Here is a 17245-nt window from a genome sequence, read left to right as displayed (position 1 = left end):
TTTAAAGTTTTTTTAATTGCATTTTTCCCTTTACCCTATATACCCTTTATACTCTCCTCCCCCTGCTGCAATCACCACACTGTTGCCCATGTCTGTTTGTCTCTTGAAAGCACTCATGACAGACCCTTCTTGCCTCATAAAGATCCAGCCTTCCTAGGGAAGAAGTGATGGACAATGTACGTCAGTGCTAATAATGTAAGACACCAGAGGAGGAAATCTCATCTTCCTTGTAAGAGGAAATCTCATTTTTCCTTTCTGACTTTTGAATCTATCCAGAGATCTGGGATAGCTTCCCCCAAATCTTCAAGCTGTATCAAATTTGAGTTTGGGCATATTTAAGATGACAGCATCAAAGGGTAACTGTTTCAAGGTAATAGGCTTTCTCAAAACCACATAAGCTACTACGGGAAACAGAAGGAAACTAACAGTCACTGAGAAAAAAAGAAAAAAAAATCTACCAGAATACAGGCTATGTCTTTTCCATGTCATCTAACAAAGTCTTCCCATCCTCACAAGTCAGCTAGCTCAATTATTGGTAATGTTTAACACTCAGAAAATGTTAGAGGTACTATTATTTCCCTTGTTCTGTCCCTTGAGGCCTCAGGTCTCAGAGCACAATCTCAATATACATTTCTATAAAACCCAGAGGTTTCCCCCACCTCCTGCATTCCAGCCTGGGATCTTCAGGACCATATGCAACATTCAGCCACAGAGAAGAGAAGAGAAACCAGAGAGAGCATTGAAAGAACAAAAAAGTGAAACGGTAAGGCTGGACCGCTCCATGGATGATCAGTAATAAGAGAAGGGAACATCTTGGAAATGAAAACAGGAGATACTCCATAGAAACAAGAGAGAATACAGCCAAGCCACATCAGAGATATTTTGATAAAAGGTGGGGTGTGGATGTGACAGGTAGATAACATGAAATGAAGTAGTTCTTTAAGGGGTTTATTATGGCCTCCATCAGAGTTCAAAAAGTAGCCCTGATGCCATTATTCCCCTTTACACCAAACCTGCAGTTATCAAAGCTGAAGTTTCCAGTGTGTGTTGGTAAGCATCAGCAGATCACCTATCAACAAATCCTACCCTGAAAATTGGCTCTCCTTTGGGTGGTATTCCCTCTGTTTCTATTTTTACTTCTCTCTGCCTTGCAAATTGTTCACAAATCTCAGAAAGAGGTAAGTTCAAGGAAAGCATGAAAGTGTTTCATGCAGAAGCCAGCATGAACCAGCCGGGGGCTAATGAATTACACAGCTCTCAGTAAGAACTTCAGAAGTGAGAAGCCAGCGTGAAGGCAAATAAGTCATTTTATCAATATTTGCCAGTTACTGGGTCTAGACCTTAACCTGCAAGGATGAGTCACAGAAACAAAAGCAGGGCTGGAAGAAACCTAAAGATCTCAATAAACTACCATACACCTATTGCAGGAGTCCTCACCATCTGCACCTGGCACAGAGTTTCTAAGAATTTTACCTGCCTGGAGAGTTAGACTTACTTTAGAGACTAAAAATAAGTGCTTTACAAAAGAGAAAAAATATTATTAGGTTTTTACTGATATTAAGACTTGACTTTTTTTCCTAATATATACCATTGGCTTTTGATCTGTTCTAGATCAAAAAATTCAAGTATAAATCCTTAAATTCTGTACTCTTTAATACATTCTGGAATGATCTATCATGTCTCCTCTCATGTTTTCTTTCTTGTACTATTCCTCCACACAAGCATGTGGTAAAAAGCACTCACACACACACACACATACACTCATATATAGCACCTGCCCTCTCGAGAAAGGGTAATTTCCCCCTAATTTTATCTTGTTTAGTGCTGACCCACATCCTGTCTCTCAACTAAAAATGTGATGATGTCACTCCTGGCTTCACACCATGTGATGGCCCCACTATGGTCTCTAAAGCCCTTATTCTGTTCTCACCCTCTTTTCTGCCATAATTCCCACCACCCTTGTAATCAAGCCCACACTCAATGCTTATAGAGGACTATAGCACATCGTTTCTTGTAATGCACTATAACCATTTGCTCTGTTTGAAATACTTATCTCCCATCTTAACCCCTCCCCAATTTTTTGTGAGTTTCTTCTCAAAATACAGTTGACAGACCACTTCCCCCACTGAGACTTCCTTGGATTTCAAGGGGAAAAAAATGCTCCTTTTTCAATACCACATGCCCTTTATTCTTTAAAATAATAGATATTATTTATGTAATTATTGAGTTAAAATAAGTAAATATCTAGGAAAAGTATCTAACACACAGTAATTTCTCTGCAAATGCCACTGCTGCTGTCACTATTGTTATTCCCTACTCTCTCCATCCATTCCAATAAGCATGTCACAAGGATTATCTCAGTTGTATTCAACCACAGCACAAAACACTTCTTCATAAAGAATGTACTGAAGTTTAAAACACTGAAGCTTGAAATAAAGTATTTGGAGATTACAAGGAAAGCCACAGGCCTTGAATCTCAAAAATCCTTACAATATGGCATTATTTTATGCTTAGTAAAACTGTTCATAGAATTCAGGGTCTTAGATTTTGTTAACTCATAAATATAATTCTGTCAAAATCAAATATGTCTATTGATATTCACACTAACTAAACCAAAGGAAACTAAAGGAAAATATAGTAATTCCCCTTTATCCACCATTTCTCTTTTCACAATTTTAGTTACCTGCAGTTTACTGTGGTCTGAAAATTAAATGGAAAATTAAAGAAATAAACAATTTATGAGTTTTAAATTGCATGCCAGTCTGAGTAGCATAATGAAATCTCACTTTGTCCTGCTCCATCCCATCCTGGACCTGAATTATCCCTTTGTCCAGTATATCCACACTAGACATAGATGCCCTACCTGCCCTGTAGTCACTGAGCAACCCTCTCAGTTATCAGATCAGTTACCAGAGAGAGAGGCAACATTCACATAACTTTCATTGCAGTATATTGTTGTAATTGTTCTATTTTATTATTAGTTATTGTTGTTAATCTCTAACTGTGACTAACTGATAAATTAATCTTTATTATATATGTGTATGTATAGGAAAAAAAAAACAGTATAATAGGGTTTGATGTTATCTGTGGTTTCAGGCATCCACTGGGGGTCTTAAAAAATATCCTCCAGAAGTAAAGGGTATCTACTGTACCACATGCATGAAAAAAAAAATTGTGCCTATTATTCAAACAAATAAAAATAATGTAGGAATCCAAATTGTAGTCCAGAATTTCTGGATTAGAGCAAGAATGCAATCAGTGATTAAATGTTAAATAGTACCAAGCCAAATGGCCTCAGGTTGACATCATATATTAGATGCCATTTCCTGGAGACATGAATAAGACCGATCTCTACACAGTGCTTGGATGGGGACCACCACCAACTGTTTCCAGGAGTTTCTTCCTTTTATGCTTCTACAAGTGGCCTAACATCTCTGTGATTAGCATGTTCTTTATTTAAAATATTTTGAGGGTTTTTAATACTTCAGATACCTTAATCAAGTCCATTAGGACTTAGTGCTGAAAAGTTTTAAAAGCCTTTGCTCTGGCCTTTTGTCTTTTGGTTTGTGGTTTAAGTTCTAAAAGACATTCAAATGCCTATTTACTATTTCACTGGTAACCACTCAACAGCCTCTGCAATTTTTCTACAGTTTTTGATGTCCCATTATATTTCATTTCTAAATGTTTGTCTATGTTTCCTTTTCTTTATAAGATTTGCTATAGTTCAAATTACATCGATTCTTTCAGAAATAATTTTTGAATGTTTAAATTTTTTTTATTTTTCTAATTCAAAACATCAATTTTAATTTTATCTTTTTTTTTCCTTAACACTACCTTGCATTTTCCTAAATTCTTGTGTTTAATAATTTTCCAGGAATTCTTAGTTTGGTATTTATGGGCATTTTGGGGCCAATATGCTTAGAGTCGATAAATAGTAACCCATTTATTGCTTTGTGTATTTTTTGACAAGAAACTCCAAGTTTTCATTCACAGAACACTCTAAAAATTCATAACCATTTATTTACAAAAGTTATATTCATTCTTTTATCTAAAGAATAAAAGCCTGCATTTATCCCCTATGGGGGCAATATAGACCCCTCCCTTTAGAATACATGATTTACAGAAATTGTCTCCAATCCTTCAGACCATTTTAATTTAGCTTCTCCTCCAATCATTCTACTGAAATGTCTTTCCAAAAGTCACTACTGACATCCTCATCCCTAATTGAATAGACACTTTTCAGTACTTAGAGTATCTGAGCTAAACTGTGGTGACCACACCCTTTATCTTTTTTGTTTCTGTGAGTCCTATTTTCTTTCTTTCTTGTTTTTTTTACCCACTTTTCTAAGCAATTTCCTTACAGTTTTCTTTGCTTCTTCCACATCTACCAAACTACTAAATTTTACATTTCTTTATAGAGCTTAGTTCAGTGTCTTTCTCTTCTCACCCTAAGTTCTTGCCTAAGTTAGCATCTCAACTCTTAGGTTCTCAGCTATCGTCACTATGCCATGGAACCCTCATCTCTTGAAGGCTTCTTCTCTGTCCTCCAGGATCTCATATCTGTTTGCTTAACTGTCATTTCCTTTGAATAGTTGTTATGAACATCAAATTCAACATGTACAAACTGAACCTGTGATCTTTCCCCCAAATTCTGCTTCTATTCTAATGCTCCAGATAAAAAGAAGTGTTACTGTTTTCCATGTAGTTGCTCGAAGACACCTGGGCATTGCAATGAAACTTCCTGCTTCAATAACATTTCCATTCAATGTAACAGAACAAAGTAATGGTAGAATCTTATTTTTCTGTGTCATGTAAAATATAAACAGTCTCTGAATTTGATTTTTTAAAATATTATTGATATATTGATGAGGAAAAAAAGCAATTAGTAAATGCATACGTGTATGTAAATGTATATATACACAAGGGCTGGATGGAAATGAATTACAAGGTTTTCAAGAAGCATAAAGCTAAATTTTAGTGCATAGTGGTGGGCATAAAAGTTGAAAAGTGAGGTAATATTAAATAGAAATTTATGCCAGAAGATTCCATGGCTTTGTTTGTTAGCACTTTGGTGCTCGGTGGTATTACAAAAGCAATCCCATACATATATCTGGGTCCTGAATTGAATAGATAATGACTCTATGGTAGTATCGCACTGATATAATTCTTATTACAGAACACACAGGTTCTGATTTTGCATTCATTCATCATGTCTGAGGGGACTAATTCCACCAAAGGTCCCTTCTACTTCATCCTCACGGGCATCCCTGGATATGAAGCCTACCACACCTGGATCTCCATCCCCTTCTGTTGTCTCTACACCATCTCCATCATGGGCAACACCATCATTCTCGCTGTCATCCGCACAGAGCCATCCCTCCACCAGCCCATGTACCTATTTCTCTCCATGCTGGCTTTGACTGATCTGGGTCTCACACTCACCACCCTGCCCACTGTAATGGAGCTCCTCTGGTTCAATGTTCGAGCAATCAGCTTTGAAGCTTGTTTTGCACAGGTATTTTTTATTCATACATTCTCTTTTATGGAATCTTCTGTGTTATTGGCCATGTCCTTTGACCGTTATGTTGCCATCTGCCGCCCCCTTCATTACGCCACCATCCTCACCAATGAAGTCATTGGCAGGACTGGGTTAGCCATCATTTGTCGCTGTGCCCTGGCTGTTCTTCCCTCCCTTTTCCTTCTCAAGCATCTGCCCTTCTGCCGCTCCCACATTCTCTCTCACTCCTACTGCCTCCACCAGGACATGATTCGCCTGGTGTGTGGTGACATCCGGTTGAACAGCTGGTATGGATTTGCTCTGGTTTTGCTCATTATTGTGATGGACCCTCTGCTCATTGTGCTCTCCTACTCACTCATCCTGAAAAGTATCTTGGGCACCGCCTCCTGGAATGAGCGGTTGCGGGCCCTCAACAACTGTCTATCTCACATTCTGGCTGTTCTGGTCCTCTATGTTCCCATGGTTGGCTTATCCATGACCCACCGCTTTGCCAAGCATGCCTCTCCACTGGTCCATGTTATTATGGCTAATATCTACCTGTTGGCCCCTCCTGTGATCAACCCCATCATTTACAGTGTAAAGACTAAGCAGATCCACCAGGGAATTACTCGCCTTCTCTCCCAAGGAAACATGCATTAAAGGTAAAAGAATGGTTTTGTTAAATTATTCAGAAGTGAGAGCCATAGGCTTATGAGGAGAGGACAGTAAACTAGGAAATGGAGATCATATAAAAAGCTCCATTGTATTTTTAAGGCAGTATGACATAATCTTGGCTTTCAGCACAGTTTTGGCTTGGAAAAGCTAGCAGTAAATATTCTGTCTGAAAGAGATGCAGATATGAGTTGATTACATTCTAGCACATTTTACCAGCTATGGCAGTGGGATGAGCTTCATCAATTGAGTAAAGTTCTGCTTAAGTTGCTTCTTTCTTTCTGGATATTTTCTCTCCCATGGGGTTGGTTAAACAAGTTAGAAGGAAAACCCTAGTTGTTGCTTTCACCACCTGTTCTCTTAGCTCACTTAGGTGGTCAGTTAGGTTCACTCTAGCTCCATGGCTCACTCCCCTAACTCATGCTTGTGCACTGATTTCTCTTGCAAAAGGGCAAGTCTTTCAGGGAAGATGGATACAGAGCAAGTTTTTCAGCTATTCAGGTTTGCCTAATCAACACCCAGCATGATTTCAGCAGATCTAATGAGCACATGCATAGTCTAACTACTGGGGTAAGGTGTTTAGATCTCTCATAGCTAGAATAAGGTTCCTGCCTTGCTAGAAGTCCTTAATATTTAGAATTGAAATTTTAAGTAAGTCTACAGATTATATTTGTTAGGATAGAAGTTTATCTTTTTAACCAGAACAAACTGTCTTTTTTTTTTTAATCTCCATGTCCTTAATGTGACTTCAATTCCTAGGTACAGGTTCCCTTAGCATCACAGATTTTGTTCTAGAAACAGCTCTGGTAAAGTGATTTGGCCTTAATGACTATAAAGATTGTTTTGTGGAAACCAGGTAGGCTCTCTCAGAAATATCAGTTTGAAAGGCAGCCATAATATTGATCACAGCTCCTCAATACTGAACTCATGGTGCTGGTGGCCAATACTGAAACCACCTTATATTTGAATCAAAATAAGCAAGGCTTCCATGAAAACATAGTGTGAGGGAAGAATAAAAGGTGAAAGGCAGAGAGCAAGTGAAGAAAGGATGTCTTTCTCCTCCAATATCTGTTTCCTCCCTTTTTTCCCACGTCTTCACCAGAGCCCAGAAGTTAGCATATTTCTCTAGAGAACAATAGATTAGCAGGTATAAGACAATAAATTGTAGAATCAGAGGCATATACAATGTCAGAGTAGGGGAAATTAGGACCAAGAAATATGACATTTAAAAAATCAAGCAAATAAGAATATATATCAAAGGAGACTTTTCTTTCAACGGACTGTACAAGCCTGAAAATCTTCCAAAACAGCATCAGAGGGAAAAAATATTGGGATTATGATAGTTTTTTAGGAGGAACACATGGTATCATTAATAACCTCTTGATGAAAGCTATTTATCAATTGAATTTTATCATCACAGATCATGAACAACAATGGCCAAAATTTAAATGGAAATTAAATAAAAATTTAATCCAGAAATCTGTCCTTACTATTTGTGTCTCTATATTTTCTATTTTTTTTTCATAGACAGAACTGTTTATTTTCTTTGCATATATGTGCGTGTTTGTGTGTATGTGTGTGTATTTGTATAGACTTCATGGCTTAAGAAATGTCATGTTATGTTTAGATTTCAAAATATATTTGGTTTTTGTAAACATTTTTGTTGGTAAATGTTTCTGCATAAGTTATTTAGTATCTAGAGTGTACATAACTATATTGGTCACATTTTATTACAGAAATATTTTCTGTTTCATGAAATTTAGAGGGTTGTCTTATTGAGCCTTTGTAAATTACTTCAAATGAGGTGTATAGGAGGACATAGAATTAAATATCAATTTTTTAGAGATGATAAATGTATTTCACTAGTTTAACTGTAATATAGTCCAGGTTGCTGCTATAGGAAGAGGAACACAATTCCATTGAGGTATTTAAGAACCTTTGGGCAAATAATAATCATAAAAAGAAAAGAGAAAGAAAACTTGAAGCAACCAAGATATCCTTCAGTAAGCAAATGGATAAACGAATTGTGGAACATTCATACAATGAAATGCTATTCACAAATTTAAAAGGGATGAGCCATCAAAGATACATAAAGATATGGATGAATCCTAAATGTATATTTGGTAAGTAAAACAAGAAAGAAGCCAACCTTAAAAGTCTAAAAACTGTATGACTCCACTCATGAAATTCTGGAAAAGGCAAAACCATGCAGGCAGTAAACTGATCAGTGGTAACCAAAGATTCTGGGGAGTCAAGTGTTGAATTAGCAAAGCACAGAGCTTTTTACAGGATAGTGAAATCATTCTGTAACACTGTAATGGTGCATACATGACACTATGCATGCCAAAACTCATAGAACTTTACAACTGCGGAGTGAAATTAAATGTATGTGTTTATAAAATCATTCAGGGCATCAGTGGATCCCCAAATGGAATGCAAAATGTGACAAAAGAATATAATTCTAGTACAAGTATATAAAATAATCACATTGAAAGAGATGGGAGGAAATGTTGCTGACCTAAGTAACTTTGGAAATTGGTGGAGTCTGTAAGACTAAAAGAAGTATAAGTGCAGTGTTCCAGTTGATAAAGCAATATTTCATGGGGTGTACGGGTTAACAGCTCTGTAAACACAATGCATGTGTACTAGAATTGAACAATTAAGTAAATAGATGACAGATAGGAGAACTTAGGTGTCTCACTGTTATAGTAAGAAGGTACAGAGCAGTAAGGGCAGAAGGTTTGAATTATTTATGAGCTGAGGTTGGAAACATCAGTATGAAATCATGTTTAGCTTAATGTGGATGCTCACATTGGGTTGGCCAAAAAGTCCATGCAGTTTTTTCCTTAAAATAAAGGACACGTTTTTCATTTTCACCAATAACTTTATTGATTTGGACATTTTGAGTATGTCGGCTATCTCCTGCATGGTAGAACATTGATTGTTTGCAATTAATGTCTTGATTTGATTGCTAGCAACTTCAACTGCTCTATCCAACTGTGGAGCATTGTCCAATGAGACATCTCCAGCACAAAACTTTGCAAACCACTTTTGATACATTTGATCAATCACAGCACCTTTTCCAAACACTGCACAAGTATTTCTTTGCATTTCAGTTGCATTTTTATCTTTCCTGAAGTAGTAAAGCATAATATGCCAAAAATGTCGCTTATTTTCTCCTATCTTCAATCTTAAAATAGATACACAAAAATTCACTAATTCAACAATCTAAGGGAAAAGAGGTCAGTGCCCCTTACTAAATTATCAGGTATTGAATGTTTAAAAAAATTTTGTATCACACTGGTTGAAAATCACTGCCTTAGACCAATGAACTTCATTAAACAGAAAAAGACTGATAGATTATTTTAATTTCATTATCCTATTTCACTATAATTTCCTGTTAGTTTCCACATTTTAACTTCTAACCTAGTGCTGTATAATAATAAAAATATAATACAAGCACAAAGTTAGTTACACTTCTCTAGTAGTAACATTAAAAAGTAAAAAGAAATAGGTAAAAAACATTTTGAAGTGTATGTTGTGTAACACAATATATCTAAAATGTTATTATTTCAACATGTCATTACAATACATGTCAATTCAAACTAGCCACATTTCAAGGGCTCAATAGCCATGTGTAGCTGATGGCCACCATATTAGATAGTGTTGCTTTAAACTTAATCTTAAAGGGCTGCAAGCAACTGTACTTCTGTTATTTGGAAATTGTTACTCAAAGTCACAGTCTTCGAGAGTGTCAGAAGATAGCTAAAATGATTAACTGGATAATGTTATAATCTATTTTTTATAATCATGCAACTATCATTTTTGATTTTTCTAAGTCTTGAGTTCTGAAACAACTGTGAAATAAATCTATTATAAGTGATCTGGACTCTGAGTATTGCTGCTAGGCAACCATGTCTCCAGAACAAGTGACTATAAAAGTAATCCTATTAAACGTGTATAAATGACTCATGTACATGAACAACGGGGAGGGATATGATTGTGGGAGAAGGGGTCGGCTGGATGGGGGAGAGAAATGGGGAAAAAATGGGACAACTGTAATTGAAAAAAAAAGATTTGATTATGTATTCAAAGTTTATTATTCATACATGTTCATGCTTTTGACTTGGGATTACATAGTATATTCATCTGCTGATGGCATTTAACACCAAGAAGGGAATATTAGGTCAGGCCCAAAAAATTACAGCAATATAAATTGTTAAGTTTTTAGATTCACTTTCCATGTTGCATTTAAAAATAAAGTATTATTATATATCTACACTTTAGTTATAATAGGTGCTCAAAAATACTAATTGAATAAATGAAGAAAGTAATTATCCACTATTCAGTAAAAGGCATCCATATTTAGATTCCACTCCAGAAGAAATTGGTTTTCCTGATATTTGACAATGAGTTTTGGTCAGAATTTTTCCAGAACAGTCATCCTAGTTTTATAGAAGTTGTCACTGGTAGCCATCTAATCTAGTGGTTTTCAAACTAATTATATGCTCCCCTGGAACAATGCAGTGCCTGAGCACAAATAGTTTTTTTTTTTTTTAAGATATTATTTATTTTTTTTTTAGAGAAAGGGGAAGGGAGGGAGAAAGAGAGGGAGAAAAACATCAATCAGCTGCCTCTCTCATGCAACCAACCGGGGACCTGGCCTACAACCCAGGCACATGATTTGACTAGGAATAGAACTGGCAACCTTTCAGTTTGCAGGTTGATGCCCAACCCACTGAGCCACACCAGTCAGGGTTAAGGAAATAAAATTTAACATTTTTTTAATGTTTTTTATTGATTATATTGTTACAACAGTTCCAATTTTCTCCCCCTTGCTCCCCTCCACCCAGCACCCCCCTCCCCCAGCAATCCCCCCCAAGTCCATACCCCTGGTTCGTAAAAATTAACTATCCCCCCCCTCTCAAATATTAGGACCCTTTGTAATCTTGTAAAGGACAATGGGCGAAGGTCTCAAGCTCCTCTAGCTGCTTCAAGCTGGACATGGTCGTCGTCCTACCTAACCTTGGGTCCAGAAAACCCTAATAAGAGTGGGGGTGTGGAGGGGAGGGTGGCCTTCCCACATGGGGAAGGATCGTGCAGACTCCAGGTCAGTTGGCTGACTCCGGTCAACGGCATGCTTGGTTTAACAGGCTGGTGTCCTTGTTGTGTTCTGGGGGCAACAGATTTGGCGAAAAGGGTTAAAAGACATCATTCAATCCATAACTACTAGATGACAAAAGGCAGGGATTAATTTTTCAATGTTCCATATTAGGGAAAAAAAAAAAAAAGGGCTTCTTTGTAAGAAGGTGTGCTAGGCACATCTCACCTGTACAAAACCCTTTTTCCCATTATACTTAGTTTGGGCTGAGGTAAATAGTTTAGGTTTTCCCCCTCTCAGACCTCTGGGCCTTTTCTGTCCAAGCCATTAGGATAGAAAAGAGAAACCCGTTTTAAAGTGAAGCCCACAGACCACCCCATTCTTCCCCAACCCAGCCATTTAGTTCAGCCAAACCGTTGAATCTCAGGAGGCAGCGCTGCAGAGAGGATTAAGTGAGGCTTATGCGTACAGACAATCACTCAGGTAATGTGATCATAGGCTTATGTCCTTTGAAAACAGAAAACACGTGTTAATTTATGTAACATAACCCACAAACAAGTCTCTAAATCTGTAAGACTGTCTTATTGGGAAGACATCCAGTTGCAAGGCACTTGAAATTCTATTTGCCTGCAACTTGAATATCTTTGATGATATCACAGACATGGTTTAATTTTCAAGTGAAACCATATTTTAAATGAGAAGAAACTTTTAAGATGGTTAGTTGCCCTATTTTATACTCTACTACTGATCATTGTGATTTTCCTTGAATAATAATTTTTCTCCCTAAGGTTACCCTCCTTGTCTTTAAAGGGACTACATTAAGTCCATTTTTAATTTATCCTGTTCATTTGCATAAACATAACAAGAGCAGCAAATGATCACTTATGATCTTTAGTTCTGCTTTGCTGGAACTTACCCAAGGAATATTTGGGGTGACCCTCAGTCTGTTCTTCAGGGCACAGAAGCTGAGCCACATATCTGGCATTCATCCTTGCCTGTACACACCTGTTTTTTCCAAGTCTTTCTGGTTTTTCATTGCGCCTTAAGGTCCCTTCTAGCCATCTTTCAGGAAAACAACCTTCGTTCCTTCCCTGGAAAGATTGCTGTGGACCGCACAACCAACCATGGTATTAGGCCTTTTATCTCATGGGCTTTTATTACCTTTGAAAGTCATTCCCAGTTCCTCAGGGCTTTTTGGTAACAATCTGAGCCCAAGTATGTTTCCTTTAGGCTTGACATTCCAGTCAAAGACTTGGTCAAAAAAAAAAAAAAAGGAACCTCTATTGACAACTGGTCTTATTAGTTCTATGCAAAGAAACCTATGTCATTACTTACTTGTTTAGAATGCCAAAAATTTAACATTTTAAATTACCATAAAGTTTCTCTGCTTAAGTAGCTTTTTCAAGTGAGTACCTTATTTTACTGTCTCTGTTATACCATTTTTTTTCTGTTACACAATCTTATTCATTTACTTTACCAAAAAAAATTAAATTTTTATTTTAAAAAATAGGGAAAAAAGACTCGCTATCGCTTTAAAAGATGTTGGAATCTTTCCATGATATATCACAATGTGTAAAACTTTCTGAGAAAACAAAGGAACTTCTAAAAATATTGGCATAGATTTTGATAAAGTGAATGACAACTATGACTGGGTAATGTATTCTAGTGAAAGAAAAATGGTATCAATTTCATTGCTTTCAACAAAAGTAAGGAAGGATCCAATGGAGTTATTATTTATTAGGTAATTAAAATAATATTTGATAATAGATCATTATATAGTTCTTGTCATTCCAAAAGTATTTTAAAATGGCACTGGGCTATGATGAAATGGTTCCAATAACATCTTATTCATGTTATCAAGTTTATCAGTATTAAAATTTACATAAAGGATAGAAAATAAATAGAAATAGAATAATTGCTGAATTGTTTCTCATTAATTTAATAAATAATATTCATTTTTAGATTAAAAACAGCTCAGGCATACCATTAAGAGATTGATTTCTAATTAAATATTACTTTTAATATATCAAAAGTTATATTATGCTTTATTGTATTTGTTATATACTAATCAGTATTGGGAAATTAACTCAGTACAGAATATATATTTTAAATAATACTTTGTGGGCTACCAATTTTTAAACATCAAAGATAAATATATATGTTGCTTTTGCAAATAATTATAATAAAGAAATTATTAAAATAGTTTCAACATAAAAATACATTATATGGTCAAAATTCTAGTAGAAGTAAAACAAAAATTTAAATTCAAGGAGTAAAGGTACAACTATAAAATATATGAATGTTAAAGAATGTGCTTGTGTATTTTAAAATTTATGTGAGTTATCAAAACATAATGTATTTAGATTTCATTGGATATTTTAAAATGTGATATATCAGTTTAAACTGACTGTATTTACAATATATCTTAAAATGCATGCTCAACCACTATGTAAATTTATAATGAAAATGTTAGATGTCACCTGAAAATGCAAGAGAAGATACAGAGTTATTTTTCCAGTAATTATTTTGATATTACATACAGACTGAGTACTTCAAAAAAGAGCCACTGTGAAAGGTGACCCTAATGAGTTGGATAAGGTTAGAAAAATATAATATGGTGAGAAAAATATTCACATTGTCACTGAAGGACCTGAAGTGAGAGAGGCTGAAAATCTGAGCCCAGTTACTGACTTAATAGCACAATCTTATCAATCCACTCTACATAGACCTATGTTGTTTAGGAGGTGTGAAGGTCTTTCCCATTTGACCAAATGTTTTCAGAAAACCATAAACAGCTGAAAGCATAAATAAGCAGTGTCAACCACACCTTTGCTGACAGAGCTAGAGGAGAGGTGGAGTAAAAGAACAGATAAAAATGGAGAGAATTACTGAAGTCTGAAAGGATGGGGAAAAGAGGAACAGGAATAACCAGACACAGTGGCATCAGACCTATTTGGCCCTAAAAATAGGGCCTGAGATTCTATTTAAGTACAATTTGGTGCTCTAGCTGAGATTCTTAGGATTTGAAACCTGGGCCTGTGAGGTTGGCTATATTTTACTTTGTGCCTAAGTTAGCCACTTGTTCCTCATTCTCAGAGTTTCCTGGTACATAAATTCTGGGGGTAGAGACCATTGTATGGTAAGTCATAGGGATGGTCTGGTTCCTTTCATAAAAGGAATGAGTTTGCCTTGTAGGTAAGTTTCTCATATACTTTATTGTTTAAACAAGGGAAATTTGAAAGAGAGGGGGAGTGCTGTTAATAATGATGCTGAAGAAAATAAGTGTAAACCATGACTGTCTAGGGCAAACCAGAAAATATGCTCATCTTAATCAAAGGCATGTCCTTAAGGTGATTTTTTATTAGGGAAGATGCGTAATCCCTGCCTAACCCACCAGAACAGAAATTTGTTATATATTTCATTTCATTAAGTTCCAGGCCTTTACTGTTAACTATTTGCTAAGTGTTTATTCTAGGAATCTTAAGAAGAAAAAGAATGGGAAATGTATGATCTCTTCTTTCAAGGTGATCACCTCTGTTAGAAATGACATGCACATGTGCACTGACATTGATAAGATGTGAGATGGGAAGGGCTAAAATTTTCTCTTGTGGTTCAGATTTAAGCCTGTATCAACACTTTGAATACCTTGTTTCTATTCTTCCTCACAATGTGTGTGTAGGGACTTGTCTACAGCAGAAACACCATCAGAGTTTATGGACTGATTCAAAATCCCTGCCCCCTTGGAGTGATTCAGAGCAATTCTCTCTTGCAGGAAAACAAGGTAGCAATTCCCTGTCGGATTGGCTTGGTCTTGACACTATAGATAATGGGATTGAGCACAGGAGGCACAAAGAGGTAGATGTTAGACATGAGTGTGTGGACCAGAGGTGAGGCATGCTTGGTAGCACGGTGCATCACAGACACACCAATCATAGGCACATAGTATATAAGCACTGCACAGATGTGTGACACACATGTGTTGAGAGCCTTCCACCGTCCCTCTCCAGAAGTAATGCCCATCACTGTGTAAATAATCAGTATATAAGAGACCACAATAAGCAGTGAGTCCAGCCCAAAAGTGGCCAGGACAATGGCCAGGCCCAGGATGCTATTGAACTTAGTGTTAGCACAAGGCAGCTGGATCAGGTCTGAGTGGAGGCAGTAGGAGTGGGAGAGGATATTAGTGTGACAGTAGGGCAGTTGCCTCAGAAGGACTGGAAGGGAGGCCATGAGTGTCACACTCTTCAGTGTAATGCCCAGACCCATGTAGATGATGCGGGGCAGGGTCAGTATGGCTGTATAGCGTAGTGGGTTGTAGATGGCTACAAAGCGGTCATAACTCATGGCCAAGAGGACCCCCGATTCCATGCAAGAGAAAGTGTGAATGAAGAACATCTGAGAGAGGCAGCCATCAAAGTCAACCTGGCGGGCATCAAACCAAAAAATGCCCATGACAGTGGGCAGTGTGGACACAGAGACCCCCACCTCAGTCACAGCCAACATGAAGAGAAACAGGTACATGGGCTCATGTAGGGCAGGGTTTGCCTGCACTGCTGCCATGATTAGGCTGTTGCCCACAATGGCCACAAGGTACATGGTGAAGAAGGGGATGGAAAACCAGCCATGTTGGGCCTCCAGTCCCGGGATTCCAGTCAGAAAGACAGATAAGGGATCAAGACTTTCATTGTTCTTGGCTCCCATATCACCAACAGCAGAGATCAGTCTTCACCTGACATTTGAAAAACAAAACAAAATTAGCACCAACTTATAGAGTCTTCTGACTCAGCAGCCCACCTCAAAAGCTGAAGGAAGGAGATGCAAGGAGGTAGGAAAAGTTAGAGTCATCTACATTATTCTGAGTAAAAATATAACAGGCATTGTCTTATCACTTCCTCTTCCCCTGACAGAAAAAAACCCTAAAATTTTACATGAAATGAAGATATTTGAGGCTCTATAATCTTATGATAACATAACTTAAAAATTACGTGCAGAAACACAGGAATAAATTAGAACCGGATCAAAATCCATACTCAGCCAGTTACTAAATATACCACATGGACAACTTATTAATATTCTAATCCAAAGTTTGTTTTTTAACTAGTAAAATGGAGATCATAATATAATTATTCTCTTATTTGGATGTAAGAAGCAAATGAAAAAATTAACATCCTATAATCAATGTTTTAGAACTTCACAATGGATTCTGGCAGACATTAGTTTGAATACCAATTTAGAATTTACTCTTCACGTGATCTTGAACAGCTAACTTAACCTTCCCAAGCCTCAGTGTGTCCATTTGTAAACCAAGGATAAAAATACTGCCTCGTGTGATTGTTGTAAAGGTAAACAAGATATTGTGTGGCACACTGAATAAATATAAATTATTTAATTCTCAGAGAGATACTAAGACCAAGAGAAGAAGAGTGAGTAATGTACTAAAAACCTAAAAATCAATTTCTGCCAAGCCTAGGTTATAGTTTATACCCACAAACTCTTCCTATAGTGATGTTTCCGTTTCGCAATGGAGATGGGAGTAAAACCAAGGCTGATCTACAGAAGTCATAAGAAACAATTAAGTTGTAGCTCTGCCAATGTGGATCTGAGAAAACAAGACCCCTATAAAAATTATAATCTCCATTTGTTCCCCTACACTCCAGTGTGTGTGGTTTTTTTTTAAAGTGAATGTGAGACACTGGTTTTAGAAAGTTGAAAATAGAAACATATGAATAAGGGTGGTAAAAGATATGGATATTCTATGAAAATTATATTAATATACAAGTGACCTCTAAGTTTTCAAAGAGAGTTCATGTCAAAGACACAGAGATAAGGGACTTTATTAGTGGCCAAGAGATCAAAGTAAAATAGTTAAACCCCAACCAGAATGTGAAAAGAATGGAAATGCTCTCCTAGAAGGGATAAACAGTTAAGAGAATATGCAGCTAAGAAAATACAAAGAGCTATGACCATGGAGACAC

General features: G+C 36.7%; 2 protein-coding genes across 2 annotated transcripts; one reads left to right on the top strand and one right to left on the bottom strand.

The window, feature by feature from the left end:
- The first annotated feature begins 5209 nt into the window (after nucleotides 1-5209).
- On the top strand, nucleotides 5210-6157 carry LOC150018321 (olfactory receptor 51Q1-like). Its single transcript, XM_090267713.1, has one exon. It carries the CDS (start codon nucleotides 5210-5212, stop codon nucleotides 6155-6157), a length of 948 nt encoding a protein of 315 aa, XP_090123839.1.
- Nucleotides 6158-15020: 8863 nt separating this feature from the next.
- LOC150018320 (olfactory receptor 51I2-like) lies at nucleotides 15021-15971 on the bottom strand. Its single transcript, XM_090267712.1, has one exon. The coding sequence runs from the start codon at nucleotides 15969-15971 to the stop codon at nucleotides 15021-15023; it is 951 nt and encodes a 316-aa protein (XP_090123838.1).
- Nucleotides 15972-17245: the final 1274 nt, after the last annotated feature.

This window comes from Furipterus horrens, unplaced genomic scaffold (assembly GCF_987537825.1).
Source record: "Furipterus horrens unplaced genomic scaffold, mFurHor1.1.pri manual_scaffold_2, whole genome shotgun sequence".
In the NCBI taxonomy this organism is placed as follows: Eukaryota; Metazoa; Chordata; class Mammalia; order Chiroptera; family Furipteridae; genus Furipterus; species Furipterus horrens.
The sequence above is the reverse complement of the archived record's forward strand: the minus strand, read 5'-3'. Positions and strand labels throughout refer to the sequence as shown.

Coding starts and splice junctions, on each gene's coding strand:
- LOC150018321 (XM_090267713.1), top strand. CDS start 5,210: ATGTCTGAGGGGACTAATTCCACCAAAGGTCCCTTCTACTTCATCCTC.
- LOC150018320 (XM_090267712.1), bottom strand. CDS start 15,971: ATGGGAGCCAAGAACAATGAAAGTCTTGATCCCTTATCTGTCTTTCTG.